Raw genomic sequence first — 18,871 nt, 5'->3', positions numbered from 1 at the left:
AATCTGATATTAGACATTACTAATAAAAAATTAATGTTTTCTTATGAAAAATTGCATGGTAAAGATTAAATATGGTATGGATTTTCGTTAAAATTTTCCTGATATACTTGAAAAAGTCGGGAAATTTTTTTTCCTCCTGAAATTGAGTTAGAACCTTGTGTAGGAAATTAAAATTATTACATAATCAGGATGCTCTTTTAAAGTCTATTACTTAGCATTGCATCTGAATATATGCTAGCCTTCACAAACTTATTAACATCAGCAACTAACTATTGCCAAACAGAGATCTCTCTGATTGGTTGTCTACTGATAGTTTACTAAACAGAGATATCCCCCAGTTAATCGATAAAGTGTTAACGTGTATGAATTATGAATACATTCAATAAAAACAAGTAATATAAATTAGTCAATTCCTATTTTGGTCAACAAAGAAAATTTTTATTTTAGTTACTTTTTATTAAATAATTAAACATTTTTCTCATTGAAAATTATTGACCATTAAAAATTTGAACAAGATAAGAGTGTGAACTAATAGTAGAAATTGTATAAGTCATAACTGTTATATATTTTTAATTTCCATTAATTATATTTTCAATATCATCAAAAATATACAGGGTTGCCACTCCACAGGGAGAACAGGAAAAACCTGGAAAATACAGGGAATTTAAAAATCACTTAAAATAACAGGGAAAATACACAATTTTGTTTCTTATTTTTGTGTTTTAAAAAATGGTAACCACTCATATCTATGGGATATTTAACTGTTATATTTCAGCTATACTAAACTGTTTCATTTACTATAGCATTATTTTAAGTATGTTCAGCTGATTTTCCAGCAATTAAAACCAGGGTTGGGGTTTTGGACAGGACACGTGGGTTTTACTGTCCTGAACTGGGTAAAACTGTCTTAAAGTGTCCAAAACCTTGAACTTTGGTAAAAGGTAAAAATTCTATAGATGTAACCATTGTACACATAATAATTACATGTATCAATAAATATTTGATATTTTTTATACAATTTACTGTAACATAATAGGAAAAGGTTTATCATTTTTGAAGCTCCACAATTCATTGAACAACAAAAGTGAATACCCAATCCTTTAAATATAAATATGCTTTTAATACTGATAAATAATATTTTTGCATAAGGATAAATATGGCAATATTAAAAAATAATTTTTCTTAAAATATATTAGTTGAAATTGAAGATACAAAATAACTGAAAAATGTATTAACAGTTTTGAGGAGCATAACATGAATAAAATAAAAGTATTCTTGAATAGTACTTTAGATAAATAGATGTGTTTATGACGAACCAAGCACTTAGTCCCTAATATTTTAACCTGTATGGCAAGGCCAAACTGCAGTTATGTACTATTGAATGAGAGGACCAATTGAATGAACTTGATTACTGATTAATCTTCCTTTGTTTAAATTGAAGAGTCAAACAATATTAATAAAACATTATACTTTTAAAAACAAATATTCTCTAGTATATTTAATTATCAATATGTTATTAGTTCTATGTTTATTTTACCTCTTAAATATTGTTCAGATAAAATTGTGAAATAATTTGAGTAAAAGGGTTTTGGACAGTTTAAGACAGTTTTCGACAAAGGGGTTTTGGACAGGACGGTTTATACCAGGGTTTAAACCATGGATTAATCCATTCTGTCCTAAACCTTGCCAACCCTGATTAAAACTAATAAATATAGTAAGCCCATTATAGCTCACACAAAAGAGCACAGTAGTTGTTGTTTCCTCTTACTATATTGTGTATAATATGTACAGGGAAAACACAGGGAATTTTTTTTTTCCAGATTTGAGTGGAAACCCTGATATTTCAACGATACATATCTGTGAATGATTTGTATTTGAAATTAGTCACAACAATAGGGTGATATCAACTATTTTGTTTTTAAAATCACTAAGTTGATTTCTGTATCCGTGTGAGTCATAGTACTACTATTAATACATTTCATCATTGTCTGTCAGTTATCAGTTCTGAACAATTTCATGATTGCTAAGTTCATTTACTACTCACATCATACTGATTACCAATTTTAAACAATTTAAGTTTTTTTTTTTATATATATATATGTGTGCAAGATTTTATTTCTTTAACATCAAAAATTCCATATCATTTTTGTGTACGTACTTTTTGAACGGCCCCCATAACATTATGTAGGGGTGATTGTATTACGGGTTTGGCTTCGAATTCCTTATTTTCCTTATCATTCTTCTGGGAATAATTGCTAGAAACAGATGTGGTTTTTTCTGCGAATCAAAAACTTGAAATACACCAATATTTTTAACCTTTTGCTAAATTACATTAACGGCACATTTACATGCATGTGATTCTTCCACCAATTTGATTCTTTTAGTATGTCGGATTTTCCTTATTTTCCTTATCGTTCTTCTGGGAATAATTGCTAGAAACAGATGTGGTTTTTTCTGAGAGTCAAAAACTTGAAATACACCAATATTTTTAACCTGTTGCTAAATTACATTAACGGCACATTTACATGCATGTGATTCTTCCACCAATTTGATTCTTTTAGTATGTCGGATTTTCGCAATTTTGAATAGTTGTAACTGTACCGGAGTCTGCTAATATCTTGATTCTTATTCACTCGATTTTAATACGAAGCATCGAGTTTCATCTTTTCCTGATTTCAAAGTTATTATCCTGATTCGTATTAACACGGTTTAAAAAAATACTCCATCGCGATACTTATTCGCAGGATTGAAAAATCTAATATCAATGTTTGTATTTTTACGCATTTTGAAACCCAATATCGCAGCAAATTCCTACTCATGTAAGTTTAAAATCCCAATATCACGCACAATTCGTATGCACACAGTTGTTTTATCAAACTTCAATTTTATTTTTTATGCGTAGTTAAAAAAGCATGCTTTGCAATTTGACTTTACATGATCTAAAAATTATACATCGTGATTGGTATTTACGCGATTTTGGAATCTAATATCAATATAACTGATTCACTAGTAAGGAAAATTCCAATCACAGTTTACTGATAGAATTTTTATTTTACTTTATGATATATATTGTTCTGTGTGATATTGAAAGAAAAATAGCAAATAATTGATTCACAATTCCACCTTAAAATTTGATAGCTTTATTATCAATATTATGTCAAAAGTTTTATATTTTAGTCATTTAATGGAAAACAGGAAGTGAAAAATTCATTTACATTACAGTTTGTGCAACTCTGTTGATTTCGCCTAATCAGGATGAGAATTTGAATTTCTTTGTGATGGTTGTTGACAAGTGCCTTAGCCATGAGGTAATCTTGAACTTTTTTTTAAGATTTGAAAATTTTTTTGAACTATTCTTAAACAATATTGATTTGGTATAAATCAATTTGTTCTTTGTTTAAGAAAGAAAAGTCTTAACATTCTTTTTAAAATTTATTTTAATAATAAATTTTTAATTTTTTAAATTGTGTAATTTGAAATGACACTTTGTGTAGGTAAATTTGTTTTTACTTAATAATTAAATAATGGAAATTAGTCTTTAATATGTATTTTATGCCACTCAAACACCAAAAAGGAGTTTTGGTAATTTTTATACTTGCGTTTTAAGTCATATACTTACGTTTTAAGTCATTTTGAATAAAATAGATTTTTTTTTTCTCGTATGCAATATTCAAAATTTCAAATTTCCTATGAATAAAAATAAAGAACAGAATTTTTCTTGTTAGTGCAAATTACCAATTAGATTTCAAGACATATATGCCTTTTCATGGATGAAATTTAATACCAAAGTAAATAACCTTTTTTTTTGTAGTCCCATTAAAGTTTTAAAAATATTCCCATTCCATTTACGGGGATTCTGCTTGACTTTTGAAAACTACGCAACCTGGATTACCATTTTTTTAATGCTAAAAATGGGTCCCTATTTAAGATATAATTCGCTTAAACTTTTAAAAAATGTTTCAAACATTTAAAAAAAAAAAAAACTATTTAACGGAGGGAGAAGGTAGTTTCTAAGACTGAAAAAATTAATTTGATATTGAGTGGACGAACTCTCTACCTCTTTATCTTTAATGATTCCTATTAATCTTTCCATTTATGAAAATATAGATAAACAAAACAAAAAATTTCAATGAAGTGAAAGAGTTAAATTTGAAATCAAAAGTTTTTACCTAGAGCTATTTAAAGATTTTAATCAAACGTGTGGATCAATTAAAATCAGTAAGCTATTTTTTTTGTTTATTTTTTGTTTTGTTAATATTTCATAGTTTGTTTTAATATTGCAGACATAAGTAAATCTGCTGGTGCGTTATTTGAAAATTTTTCTCTCTGAAAAATTATGCATGCGAGAGGACACTTAAACCTTTTTTTGTGCCCTCTTTAAAACTTTTGGCGCATAAGCAGAATCTTTGTATAAGACTATAAAAAGTAATTACCAATAAATAAACTTCTTTTTTTTTTCTCCCCATTTTAACAGACAGATGTCACATTTTGAAATAAATCATTCTTTAGACAGTGTTAGTTTGTCTTGAAAGTTTCTCTTTGTATAAAGATTTATGGATAAAATAAGTAATATAAATGATAAGCATTTGCAAATTTTAAAAATATTTTAAATTCAGCATTTTTAAATCTTAGCAATATAGAATGTTAGAAGTGTGAAAATGATTAATTTATTATAGAAATTTCTTTACCACAACAATTTTGAGTATGAGCTAGCATTTACAATGAAAACATATTTATTTTAAGAAATCTTTTATTATTAAAAAAATCTTTTATTCTTTGGGTTTGTGGTCTTAATTGTGAATATATTTTTCAGGCATTTACTCCTGTACAGAAACGGAGATTATTTGCTTGGAAGCAACAGATACAAAAAGCATGTAATCCCCTTCCTCCACGACGCTCTTTGGACAACAAGCACAGAAAGTAAGCATTGTTCTTTGTTTCTGAGGAATCATAGATATAAAATTCTATTTTTCAGAAACTATTTTCTTTCCTTAAAACAGTCATTGATCAGCCATCCCAGTTTTTGGGTTTACGACTACTAATGTTCAACTCCATAGCCTTGTCATATTGAACCCAATCCAGAAGACAAGGGAACTACTGGAAGATCACGATAACCTCCCATTGTTAGCCTGATGGCAGAAGGACTAACACATGATCCGTCTACCACTCAGGATAATTCACGCCAACACTGTGGTCGGTATGAGCCGGGTGCGGAATTCGTATCGACCTGCCATTGACGGAATTCGAACCCAGTTCTTCTAATTGGAAGACAAACTCGCTATCCTCTGAGTCATCACGACTCTTTGCAATGGATATTTTTTATGACTGTCGTCGAACAGTACATTATTTTATTAAAATAAATAATCGGCGAAAAATTTTTGCATTAAATTATCTTTGGATAAACGAATTTAATAATTGTGCGCAGGAAATTTTCGAGTCTCTAAAAAATTCCTCGAATACCAAAATACGCAAAAAATAAAATATCAATGGATCCGAAATGCAGACCTCCCTCCCAACCAAACTACTGGGACCCTATTTCAGATTGTCGCTACCCCTAATATTTTATGATTAAGGAATCAAAATCCGTGTATGGTATGTTTATTCATAGGAAGAATGATTTTGCCACTTAAATTATCATCTGCACTGTTAGAGATTACATTACTTTGAACCATTAAAATTGAATCCTAGTACACGAGGATCTGATTGTTAGATTAAAAGTAATTGCAAGTGATTTTTTTTATGTATATACATTGTGCTACATTTAAATGTGTACACTTGTGGTGCATTGCTTTAGAGATCAACTTTTTAAAGGGATAACTCTCTGTCCCCCACTTCTAATTTCTAAAGTCCTATTTCAGTAAACCCTATTGATTGTTTCTCATGAAACTATTCACTGTGAACGACAGTTACAGGGTAAACTAATACTGGATGAGTAGCTTTTTTAAAAAGTGCTTAAAGGTGCTTATTTTCACTTTTAAAAACCCTTAAGGGTGCTTTTTTTGTGGTTTTTAAAATGTGCTTAATTTTCCCTTTTCAAAAATGAGATTTTTTTTCTTCGCCACTTATTGTGCAAAAGCGTGCTTTTCATATTGTTGTATTCAGCATTTTCACAATTCATTCAACCACAATCTGTTTCGGCGTACTGTCAATCAATAGCGTATGAAAGAGCTAACCATTTCACATGTTTGATGAAATACTCGCGAGTCCGCATGTCCATATACTTAGCTGGGTTCGGTTAGATTATGGCACTCTTAAGTGCAATTCTGCTGCATTTTGCAAGATATTCTCAATTTCCGACTTCATCTTCCACCCTTTGATATCAAACACAAAAATCTCTTGAATCATTTTATAATGGCTAATCTAATCAAGATTAGTTCCTTGTCAGAAACTGGTTATTAATTCATTGATTTTCAAGTACAAAATATTTAAATTATGTACTTTATGTCGAAATATTTATTATGTAAAAGAAGAATACATATATTTATGTAAAACCTTCATTTGAACACACTCTTCTCTTCTTGACATCAAAAAAAAAAAAATAAATAAATTTTTAGATGTTTGTAACAGATGGCTGTTCATTCTCTGCAAGTTCTTTTAGTTTCTAAGTCTTAGTGGGCTTGACTGTATATGTTGATGTGTTTTGGACATAAATAACTTATTCACTAATTTTGTTATTGTGTGTGTGTTTTTTATAGCAAGTGGAACAACTATCATAATGGTGGACCTAATGAATCTGCAGAATCTGTTGTGGGTGGTTCAGTCTCATTAAGAAGGCGTGTGCCTGTTCAATTTCAACAACCTCAACGCATGCCACTTTCCAGGCAGAATGGCCAATACTCATCCCAAAGGAGTGTACCTATATCTACTGCGGTCATAAAAAGGCCTAGTCTACAAGATGTAAGCTACCATATTTACTTTACCTTATAAACAGGCTGACCAAAGAACAGGGAAAAGTTTTATCAATCTGCTAAAATCGAGGAATGTCCAAGGAGTCTGGAGAAAATAAACTAATTTGAGTTTGTGGCGTCATTGAAAGTTGTGAATAAAAAAAATGGCTTAACTGGAAATATTTATAAAATTTTATGCCGATTGTTACAACATACCAGCTAAGTCTCCTGTTTTTTAACAAAGACTTCTGTATTTTCTATTTACCCTTATATTCTCAAATTTCTGTGTATTCGTTCAAGAAATTTTTTTACAAAATTGGCTATTGGTATTTCTGCTGATGGCTTATTTCTCAACAGATGGTGCTAGTGTCAATACTGATGTTACATGTTAATAGTAATAAAGTAATTATAAATAATGGTTTAAGAAATTTTCTTATGATTAAGGTTTATATGCATATATTATTTCCAATTTTGAATTTCTCTTTTTGACTTACATGATTATACCTGATGTATCAAAACTTTACGTGTAGCCTAAAAAATTTCGCTAGTAAAATCTCCTTTATTTTATTTCTCCTATGTTGGCAGGTATGTTACAAAAATCAAGTCAAAAATTGTTAAAAATAAATCATACAGTAAAAATGAAGAGAATATTTGAATGTCGTGCTAGAATTATTGTTAAATAAATTTCTGAATACTAAATGATGTCTTGGATGGTTTAAAACTTTATATAATTATAAATTAGAATAAATTGAGATTATCAGTTTTTGTATCACTTTCATATATATGTCGAAATTTATTATGTAGAATTTTTTTAAATTATGCTTCATTATAACAAATGATTATTTTAAAATTTTTCTTCTGTTGATCTATTCGTACATTAATTCAATTATAAGTTTAAGACACAAAATTATAAAGTTTGATAACTTTCAACTTGCTTGTAACAGCACAAGTCTTTTTTGCTGCTTTCCAAATCATTATTTAATTTTTATTCACATGATCATAGCTGCCAACTCTACTGGATTTTGTCAATTTCTCCTGGTCTACTTTTAAAAATCCCTATAAAAATAGAATTTTTGCATAAATTTTTGCTTGCTTGAAATATTTAAATATTACTTATGCATAATGAAGGGATCCTCATTTGGTATAATCAGTTTTGTCCTTTTTTTTATTATTTTTATTTTAATTAACTTTTTTTCTTCGGAACACCCTTTTTTAAACTAATTCCTGGTGCATAGCATTTTTAAAAGGTGCTAATTTTCGTTTTTTAAAACTGCTTTCTTTCATTTTGTGTTTTTAAAAAGTGCTTCATTTTCTCTGTTCGAAAATGAGATTTTCAAAAAGGGAATGTATTTTCTCCATGTACTACGTAAAAGCGCTCTTTTCAAATTGTTCTATTCAACGTTTTCACAATTTATTCGCCACAATCTATTTCGGTGTACCGTCGGTCATTAGCATATGAAAGCACCGATGATTTTACATATATGATGGAATACTTACGTGTCCACATGTGCATTTATTGGGTTTGGTGAGAGTATTGCACTCTCGTGTGCAACTCTGCTGCATTTTACAAGATATTCTCAATTTCAGGCTTCATTTTCCAAACTTTGATATTGCACTAAAAATTCTTTTGATCATTTTATAATAGCTAATATAATCAAGAAAAGAGTTCTTTCTTCAGAAACTAGTCATTTTATAATGATCATGTAAAGTCTTTGAAAATTATTTTGTTAATGTATGTAGTACTTAAAAATATTTTTGATTGCTTAAGAAGTACTTAAAAGGTGCTTCTTTTTAGTTAAAATGTTTGGCTATGCATCCTGTAATAGAAAAAATCTTTCTACTATCAATAATAAAATACTTGTCTGTTAGTATTCAAAATTATCAGTTACATTTAATGTCAATCATAACCTTAATGTAAAATATTTAGTATATTATGCTACTGTTATCATGAAATTTATAGTATTTTATAAAATCTACTGGATTTTATTTTCTATCCATGTTGGCAGCTATGCCTGTTTTTAGTATTTTATTTTTCTTATTGTTGTCTTATGCCTGGTAGATTTGCTTAAAGAATTTTTTTTTAAAAAATGTAATTTCTGATGAAAATTTACCGTTAACAAAAATATTACTCAATAGTATGTAGATACTTTTTAAAAAATCTAGAAGTGTCTTTTTTTTGTGGGGGGGGGACCTTGTTTCTTGTGCTGAAGTTATTTTTGCTAGTTATTTAAAGTGCTTCTTTTAAATGTTTGGTTCTATTGCAGCATATGAAGCCACATGTTCAAATACAACGGACAAATTCTGCTCCAGTTCGACCAAACCCCTTGCCAATGTCTATGTTTGGTAAAAATGTGGATGGTAAGAACTTACTTTTTGTTTAAGATTTCAGTATACCAAATTTATTATTTTTCAATAAATTTTTAGGTGTAAGTTAGTTTACTCTTTAAAAACATTAGTCTAGAATTTAAGTTCATCATGCCAAATGCATTTGTGCTAAGAAACAGTGATGTGCAATAATTTTCAAGTATTTTAAGAATAGGTATAAAGACTTGTGTTTAACTTTTAAGTAGTATAAAAAGTTTTCTCATTAATATTAAAATGTACTGGTTTTTCAATTCATAAACTTGTTAACCCCTTGCACTATTTTCACCAGTCAGGCTTGTTGTTTAATTTCATGTCAACCATAAATCTCATGAGTCTGGCTCGTAGTCTACATATCGCAAGCCTTACTTAATCTCTGACTAAACAAGAACCTCTGAATGTGCTCTCTTCTTTATATGAATATGTATTTTATATCTTGTCTCCCCTCTCTCTCTTGTCTTGGACTCTTTTCGCAAGCATGCCTGTGCATAAGTTAGGCACGGCTTGTTTCGAATTTCAGCATACTGCAAGGGTTTAAACAACATTTTTAAATCTGTTTTTTTGCAAACATATTAAAAACACCATAAGATCAATTCTGACTGAAACAAATGAAGCAGTTTTTACTAGCTAGAAAGATTTTGTCTTCTAGTCTTTCTATATATTCAATAACATATTTTATCTTAAGGGTAAAATTTAAGTAGAGTGGGGTTTAGTTTTTTACTACCACTGTAAAATGAAATTGTATTTCCACGATAACCTGTTTTTGCTAGTAGTCTCTAAAATTTTGTGAACAAAAGTATAATAGTGGTAATATAGTCAGCTATATGCTCAACTCATCGATATGAAGCTGAATGGTATTGTGGGGATAGTAGTTATAGACAATGTCAACATTAATCTATGAAAAGGGACCCCAACGTAGAATCTAGTTAACATGTCTTATATACTAGGGCAGTGTTTCCGAAAGCAGGGGTCTGTCCAGGCCGAATTTACTACCGTTTAGCGGTACCTTCACAAATTCAATTTTAGGTAAAACGGTTGTTTCACAAATTCCACTTCGGGAAAGACAGCAGTTTCACAAAATACTTTTTCTTAAAATTTTATTTTTGTATCTCTTAAGAAACGATAAATCTATATTTTTACCATGTTTTTGTATTGATTTTTTAATATAATTTTTAACAAGTTATGTCAAAATTTATGACAAATTATGTCAAAATTTTCACAAAATAAGTACTTTTAGAAAAACCTAAACAGACCCCGGCAAAGTGTGGTACGCGTATCCCCAGGGGTACGGGAGCAGTTTAACGGGGGTACACGTTCTTATACAAAATAGCTTGAAAAATTTTCAAAAATCTTTATTTAAAAACAAAGCTAGCCATGAAAATATTTATGATTACATATTTTTCTATTGCTATTTTTTGCAGAGTTAACAGTTAATAATTACTGGTGTCAAGATCCAGTTGTGATTTTTAACTTTTGTGCAATTTTTTTACAGTAAAAAATACTTTTTTTTTTTATTAGTTGTACACAGCGTCATGAAAAATTAGAAAGGGTACACAAAAGTCATAAGTTTGGAAAACACTGCACTAAGGAATTAGAATTGTATTTTTATAGTGGTAGATACACTACAAGTTAGAACCCTAGTTTTTCAAGATGAGAGTTCAGGACCCTAACTGCTGAGCCATCGTGGCTCAAAAACAATCAACATTCTTAATTTATAACTCTTTGTAATTCCTATGTTTTGTTTCAAGTTAATTTCATACAAATCAAGTTCAATTCTTTTATGTTGAATAGAGTATTCCTTTTATAGAAATATGTTAATATTTGCAGGAGTGGATGCAAATGATCCTGAATTAAATATTAGGCTGGAATCTCTGTGCCTCAGTGTGACCGAGCATGCTCTTGGTGGTTTTGGTGAGTTTTTTTTCTCCTGCTGTAAATAACATTTTTCAACTATACCAGATTATATCAAACACTGAGTTTTAATTTTATTTTCAAATCTATTTTTCCATTTAATTTAGTAACAGAATGGAATGTTCATATAAAATAATTTCGTTTACTTCTATATTTATGTTATACATATATGTATTGAAAATTTAGTGGATACTGCAGTGTTTTCTTAAAACATGCAATATTTGTTGTCATATATTTATTCTACATAAGATTTTAATACTTTAAGTAGGTATGGAATCAAATACTTATAAGATATAAAAAATGCAGTAGATAAAAATTTTAACTTTTTGTCTTGACATTCTTGAGTTTCAATTGTGCCCAGAATATAATATGATTATAAACAGATATGTATAGTTGGTAACCAGAAGTTGACAATTGGCTCCGCCTTCATCACATGATATCCAACAATACTATTCCGCTATTTTTGAGAGAAGGATATGAACAAGGTTGCTATTTGGCGATTGCATGACATAAATATTTATTTCGCAATCTTTATGTGCATATTTTTTTAACATTAAATATTTCATAAATTTGATAATATTTCTCTCTTTTGAGTGAATAGTTTGTCCTTTTTGAGATATTTTGCTGGGAACAGAAGTTTTTAAATTTAAGATGTATTTAATTAGCGAGAGAAACGAAAGCTATAATAGCAGATAATAAAGTGAAGTAAGTGATTGAAAAAGATTTCACTGTTTGTGTTTGGCGCATATTAAGGGTTGTCTCAATTCAAAGGGCAGATATGTTTCTCCTTTCCCTCGCTGAAATGAACTCAGCGTCCAAGGAGGTAGAGCCAAGTGCCAACTACTGGTCAACGAACTATATATATATATATATATATATATATATATATATATATATATATATATATATATATATATATATATATATATATATATATGTATAACATACACTAACACCATTCATGCAAAAAATCTTACCATTACTAAAGAAGAGAAAAAGTTGTCAATACTTCCTTATCCTAGCCTGCATATCAATATGGCAGTGAATTGATATTAGAAATCTTTTTCTACACTTTTCTTGCAATTACATCATTACATTCAACTTTAAAGGAGGATTTTCCCCCCCCCCCTGCTTTTTTCCATTAAATAGAAAAAAAGCGCACATTCAGATTCATAATTGCACAATTTAAATAAAGTATATCATTATTTAATTGAAACACTGACAACGTTCTGCAGAAAAATGTTTCCTCAAACTTCAGGTATTAAAATTATTCATAAAGTGTTTCAGTTGGCAATTTTGAATTTCTATTTTCAGCTTGTTTGGTTGTTAACTAAACTCATACCTATGGTATAAATCAATTTTATAAAAATTAAATAATTTTCATATAATTTCATCAAAACGAGTTTGTGACGAAAAGTTTGAAACTAGCTGCTAAAGTTAATCAAATGCTTTGCAGTAATTTTAATTTAGATTTTTTGTTGGCAGTTGATAGAAAGTTCATTTTTTCCAAGTCTGAAATAAATATGAATTTTAAAATAATCAAGTTGAAACAAAGAAATCAAAGGATTTTAATTTTTGATCCTAATTTTTATTTCAATAATGCTAGTAAATTTGCAGAATCTTAAAGTCTGAGTTTAGGGACCATCCATTAATTGCTTTAGAGAGTCTTGCCTAAAATATTCATTGTTTTACACTTTCTGTAACTTTATGAAAAAGAAATTCCATCAATAGTTTTACTATATCAAATTTTATTATGATTTCACTTATTTATTTTCAGCAAGTTTTGTTGGCAGGAGATAATTATTGATTTATCTTTTTCATACATGACTTTAAAATTGTCAAGTGACATATTCACTGCATTTTCAAGATTATGGAACTCCTACTTTAAAATTATTTGATTAAAGTTACCTTGAGCTCAAAATTTTTAAGGGAACATCCATTTGGGAAATATTATCAAATTGATACTTTTTTTTTTCTTTTCTAAGCAACAATCTATATTTAAAAAACCTTAATTTTTGGTATTGTGTTACACTTTGTTTTGTTATGCAAAGACTAAAGATATATAGAAAAATGTTGGAGGAATACAATTAAATAAATGAATTTAACACTCAACTCAAATATTAGTAAGTAAAAATATCTTGCTTACTGCTTTGCAATCTGTAGGAATGAAATTTATCTTTCCTGAGTTTTCACAAGCTTGCACTTTATTTGATGTAAAATGAATAAATGTTATAATAAAAACAGATTGCCAGATTTAACATTTGTATCCGAAGGCTGTTGTATGAATGATAAACATTGTATTCATTTTACTTCTCTTCACACGTTCTGTATTAATAGCTACAATTGATTACTTTTCCATTAATTTCGCTCTCATGTTAACAAAATGTGCTTTCATAAAATTATGATAAATATAGTTTTTATCGACATTTAAGAGAAAGAACCACGGGTTGGTGAGCAACATGAACGTAAGGCCTCTTAATACTATAAAAAAAAATTTTGATTTCTTTATTCAGTTTTCTATCTGTAAGTAAAAGTAAGTCGTAATTATATTTTATTATTCTTTTAAAAAGTAATCTGGTATCCTCATACTATTCCAAAATATGTCCTTATTTGTAAGTTGCTTATTAGAGTGTTATTTACTGACAATAAAAGTCTGTCATAATGACAATTCAAAATAGCAGATGGAATTATGGACAAATACACATATTTAATATTAAAATAGGAGACTACGAATGAATGCTTATTTCAATAATTAGTTGTCACAAATAATAAATTGTGATCAACAAAAGGCTGTTGATTGGAATTCTAAAAATTGCAGAAGTGGGGGTTTAGATTTGTTTAGCCTCTTGCTGTATTACCATATTTTTATAGTTGTGTAAAATTTTCTCTTTTAGTCAGTTATGCATTGCTGCAGACTCTTCTGCATTTTGCCAAAGGTTTTTGCATTTTCACAGAGTTTTCCGTCGTTCAGCATTGTGACTTAAATCTTCGGTCTTTTTTTAAACTTGTGCATTAAATTTCTCCTTCCTGTTATATGATAATATAGTCTTCAAAAATATATTTTATTAATAATAATGTGTTTTAAAGTTTATTAGTGTTTTAAAAGGAAAAAAATCTGAATCTTAAAACCAGTGTAAGAAATAACAAATGTAGAATACTCTTGTTGTGAAAAAGATCAACAAGACTACATAGAGAATCTGCATGATTTGAGCGTGTTAAGAATATAGGATGGGCAATTGAAAATTTAATGGGATAATCACAATTGTTAACAATAACTGTCAAAAACGTTTTAAACAAGGTCACTTGGAATCATTGTGAATCAAGTGTGCAAGAAATACACTGAAATTCACTATTCAAACTTTGCATGTTCTGATTTTTAAAAAGAGGAATTTAAAAATCTTCGGAAAATTCTCAATAATAACTACCGAGAAACGAAAGACGAACCATGTGAAATGCACTGGCAGGGTTCCCACGGTACTTGAAAGTCCTTGAATTTTGTTGGAAAAAAATCAGGGCCCCGAAAAGTCTTTGAATTCTACCATAGGGTACTTGAAAAGTATTTGATTTTTTAGGAATTAAATCAATACTAATCTTTCTTACAAAAAAGCAGTAAAAAAATAATAAATTCAAAGGAAAATTATAGAAATTCTGATAGATGCAATTTTTAATGCTTGAAGTCAAAAGGGGTTAAAGAAGATGCAAAACTTTTCTCTCCTAAATTTTTTACACCAGATTATTGTTCATCTCTCTGATGTTTGGAGGCTGAAATTTCTAGCAAATGTAAGGTTTTGTTGTCATAGTTTTCGAATGATCTATAGTGTTTAATCAATTTAGAAATATGTTCAATGTGTTAATTTTATTATTATGACATGTTAATATTGTTATCCTATTTGTTCTTTTAATTTACCTATTTAGTTCTACAGGTTTCATTGATTATGAATAAGCATTGTGATTCACATTAAACTGATTCTTGATTCACGGATCTGTATTCATATAAATTGTTCTACGAATTGTGATTTGAATGAAAGTGATTAATGAATCCCCTATCTAATATTACTTTAAAGTGATTTGCAAATTACTCATCGGGATTCATATTCACGGTATTCACACATCATGATTTCAATTATAGTTATTTTTTAATCATGTAACGTAATACATATTTAAGTAATTTCAGAATCATGCCTCACAATTCTCCTTCTAGTAGTTTACAAATCAGGCATTGCGATTCACAAAAGAGAGATTTAAGAATTACCACTCGCAATTCTCATCAAAATGATTTAAGAATCACACATAGCTGTTCTATATTAAGCACCTTTTGAATCACAAATTGCAGTTTTCCTCATAATGTTGTTTACAATTCATATGAAAACTATTAGCTAATCATGCAACAGAATTCATATTGAAGTGATTTATGTATCACACACTGTGATTCACGTCTTGTTAGTTCGTGCGTTTTGTATCATTTGCTATTCACATTGTTCAGATTTAAGAAGCATACACCGCAATTCAATTTCAATTTACAAATCACACATTGTGATATGTGATTTACATAATCTTTGAGACTTCACCTTTCTTATAATTTTGATTTGCATATAGTATATCTAAGTTCATATAAATGCGTACTTTTCACTATTTTTAAAATCAAAAATTTTAAAAATCACGCTTCACATTTTATAGATATATTTTAAAGAAAATGAAGCTTGGTGAGTCTTAGTTTTATGTAAAATATTGTTCTACAATAGATTTTGTTATGTTCAAAATACATTACTGATATTTTGAAGTAACAAAATAGATAATTTGTTATTAAAATCGAAACATATGTTAAATGCATGTAAATTTTGATATTTTATCCAATTATATTGTTTCTTAAAAATGGAACCCTGACTGGGATAGAAGACTAATATCTCAAATAGTTAAACGCTCATTCCCACGCCATAATAAAATGGAAGAAAATTAAACCCATTTCAAAATCAGTGTGGAATAACTGCATTTTGCTGTGTCTATTTTTGAGCTTTGTGTCCAAACCGAAAAGCTCACTGATGCTGAGTATTTTACTGCATATAGCTAAACTATAGTTTCTTTTTCACATTCTAGATGGAGCTGTGCCTTTGTTTTAAAGAAAGGATCTACTAAATATATATATATATATTTGCTGTGTGTGCCAATGACTTCAGTTGCTTTGACTTCTGAATGAATGTGTATATTGTTATATGGTTGTTTTCATCTGTATTGTAAAGAAGAAGAAAAAAAATAGACATTTGTATTTTTCTGATTATCGGAGAACCATCCTCTGCTGGGAATTTTTTATTTTTACTTCCAAGACGACAGCTTGACTGGATTGTATATTTTTTAAACGTCTTCCCTTCGCTTTAAAGTATATAACTTACCTGTTTAGGAAAAAGAAGCAATTTAAATTTTTAGTTTAAAAAGCAAAGTGGACCAAAACTTTGTTGTGCCTTAAACTCAAAATGTAATGCTGTGCATAAATATTTCATATATAGATATATATATATATTTTCTTACATTCTGGTTGTTTCAGTCTTTACGCCTAATATTACTGGCTGGCCGTTATCTTAAAATTGTGCTGTTAAGTTTACAAATATTTTGTTAAATATGCTTTAAGATCTCTCCCCCCCCCCCTTCTATGAATTGTGAGTTTGGATTTCTTGCATACCTTTGGTTTTAATTTGCGAAAAACAGTTCAACAATTAATGTTTTGATTTTTTAAATTTTGAAATAGGCATATAATTTGGTTCAAGGGTTGGAAAGATGTTTGCATACATACTCCATAGCGGCCAACTCAACTGGATTTTATAAGTTTCTCCTGGTTTAATTAAAATTCTCCATTTTTTTGTACATTTTAGAAAATTCCCTAAAATTAGGTATGTTTCCTAAAAAAATCTCTATTGAAATAGAATTTCTTATACATGTTGGCAGCTATGCATTTTCCAAACTTTTGATGGCATTTCCATGTAAAATATAGCCATCCTGTTAGGCAATTTTCTATTCTTTTAATTCTATTTATTTTTTTTGTCTGAAAAATTGCAATTTATTTAAATCAGAGTTTTTTTAATCATGCATTTGAATTTTGGAGAAAATTGTTTTTTTTTTTTTTTTTTTTTTTTTTTTTTTTTTAAAATTTATTTATTCTGTCTCTTTGAGCTTAAAAAATCATGTTAACCTTGTATTTAATAAATTCCAATATTTATTCCTACCCTAATTCCATAAAAAATTTTAAAAAATTGTATCTTAAGACTTATCGAGAAAAACTATCTCTTTTAAGATGCAAAAAGTTCAGTTAGAAGAATCCCGTATTAAATTATTGATTTTAAAATGCTTTTTAAGATGTGTATCGAGTGTTGATTAACATATTAGTTTAGGAATTATTTCTTATATGGTTACATTAAAGGCAATTTCAATAAATTTTTTAAACTTTTTACTGTGCTTTTTTCCTTAGACTAATACAAAATTAAAAATGAATTTTTTTTTTTTTTTTTTTTTTTTTTTTTTTTTTTTTTTTTTTTTTTTTTTTCTGCAAATCCTTTGATTTGATTTGAAATGTTTTTCTTGAGTTAAAATCTAAGTATGCAGCTGTGAAATTTTTAAAAACCCACAATAATTAGTAATATTTTGTGAAAGATATTACTTTCTGTATTAAAGAAATTTATGCATATCATTATAGAGGAAATTATTAGACAGCTTTTAAAAGTATGTAAATAATGAGCATACATTTCATTTAGATGGATGTGTACATAAGTTTTTACATAACTGAGATTGAAAAAGTCTGACACAATCAGTATTCCTTTAGTTTTTAGACACCTTGTATACTTGAACGATAAATTAAAAGCAGTTGAATTAAATCCTTTTAATACATTTTTCATTTCGGTTTTACTTTTTTGTTAGACTCTGTATCAGTGGTAATTGTTTAATTTGTAATAAAAAGGTTCTGTTAATATTTTTGAAGCCTTTTATGGAAATTCTATTTTTGTTTTGAAAATTTGGTATGTACCATTATTTTTTAAAATTCTGTTGACAATTCAGATGGCCAGGTAAATTTTTTTTTTCAGTGGGTTCTCACTAATATTAAACTCCAGACAATAAAGCTTTTCATTTTGAAAGTCATTCAAAATTTGGATTGTTCTTATGCTATTTAAAAAAATAAAAAATTTAATGAATTTCACTTATAAAAATAGTATTTTCTGTAAATTTTTTCAAATTTATTTTAGTATTTTGTCAAACTATGTTCAAGATTTAGACTACAAATTTATAGTGAAATTATTTTTAGAATAAATTTGTGATTGACTGCTAAACTGTTTTTTTTTTTCATGAATTAAAATAGATTAAAACTGATCAAAAAATGACTGCACCGTCAGATTAGTATTAACAAAAGTCAATGATTATGTATTTTTTTAAATAATAAAGTCTATTATTATTGTATCTAAATCAGATTTGGTTCTGATTTTTAGTTGTTTTTGATTAAAAGATAATTTTCACTCTTACAAAAATCCAATTAATTTTTATTTATTTTTTAATTATGAAGACCATAATTATATCTAACAGTGCTCCCTCATGTCAGGGAAATCCCGGAATTGTCAGAGAGTTTTATTTTGGCTCTTAAAAAGTTTGGAATAGTCAGGATAAAACTAAATTTTTTTAACCAAAACCTGGAAAATTTCTGTCATACCTGGAAAATAACCAATCTTAGAATTGTC

General features: G+C 28.3%; 1 protein-coding gene across 4 annotated transcripts in view; it reads left to right on the top strand.

Annotated features, from left to right (window-relative positions):
* Positions 1 to 17,062, top strand: part of smg (sterile alpha motif domain containing protein 4 smaug) — a 77,280-nt gene extending 60,218 nt beyond the window's left edge. For 3 of the 4 annotated variants that reach the window (XM_016055532.4, XM_043050979.3, XM_016055530.5), the window contains 6 exons: positions 3,223 to 3,308; positions 4,814 to 4,920; positions 6,696 to 6,897; positions 9,152 to 9,245; positions 11,076 to 11,159; positions 16,254 to 17,062. In XM_016055532.4, the coding sequence (XP_015911018.1) occupies positions 3,223 to 3,308; positions 4,814 to 4,920; positions 6,696 to 6,897; positions 9,152 to 9,245; positions 11,076 to 11,159; positions 16,254 to 16,276 (596 nt within the window). In that variant the 3' untranslated portion in view covers positions 16,277 to 17,062. The remainder of the gene's footprint in view (positions 1 to 3,222; positions 3,309 to 4,813; positions 4,921 to 6,695; positions 6,898 to 9,151; positions 9,246 to 11,075; positions 11,160 to 16,253) is intronic. The other variant, XM_016055531.4, reaches the window with a different exon arrangement.
* The last annotated feature ends 1,809 nt before the right edge of the window (positions 17,063 to 18,871 follow it).

This window comes from Parasteatoda tepidariorum, chromosome 4 (genome assembly GCF_982258835.1).
Source record: "Parasteatoda tepidariorum strain Cologne lab strain chromosome 4, Ptep-v5.0, whole genome shotgun sequence".
In the NCBI taxonomy this organism is placed as follows: Eukaryota; Metazoa; Arthropoda; class Arachnida; order Araneae; family Theridiidae; genus Parasteatoda; species Parasteatoda tepidariorum.
This window is presented reverse-complemented; position numbering and strand designations above follow the sequence as displayed.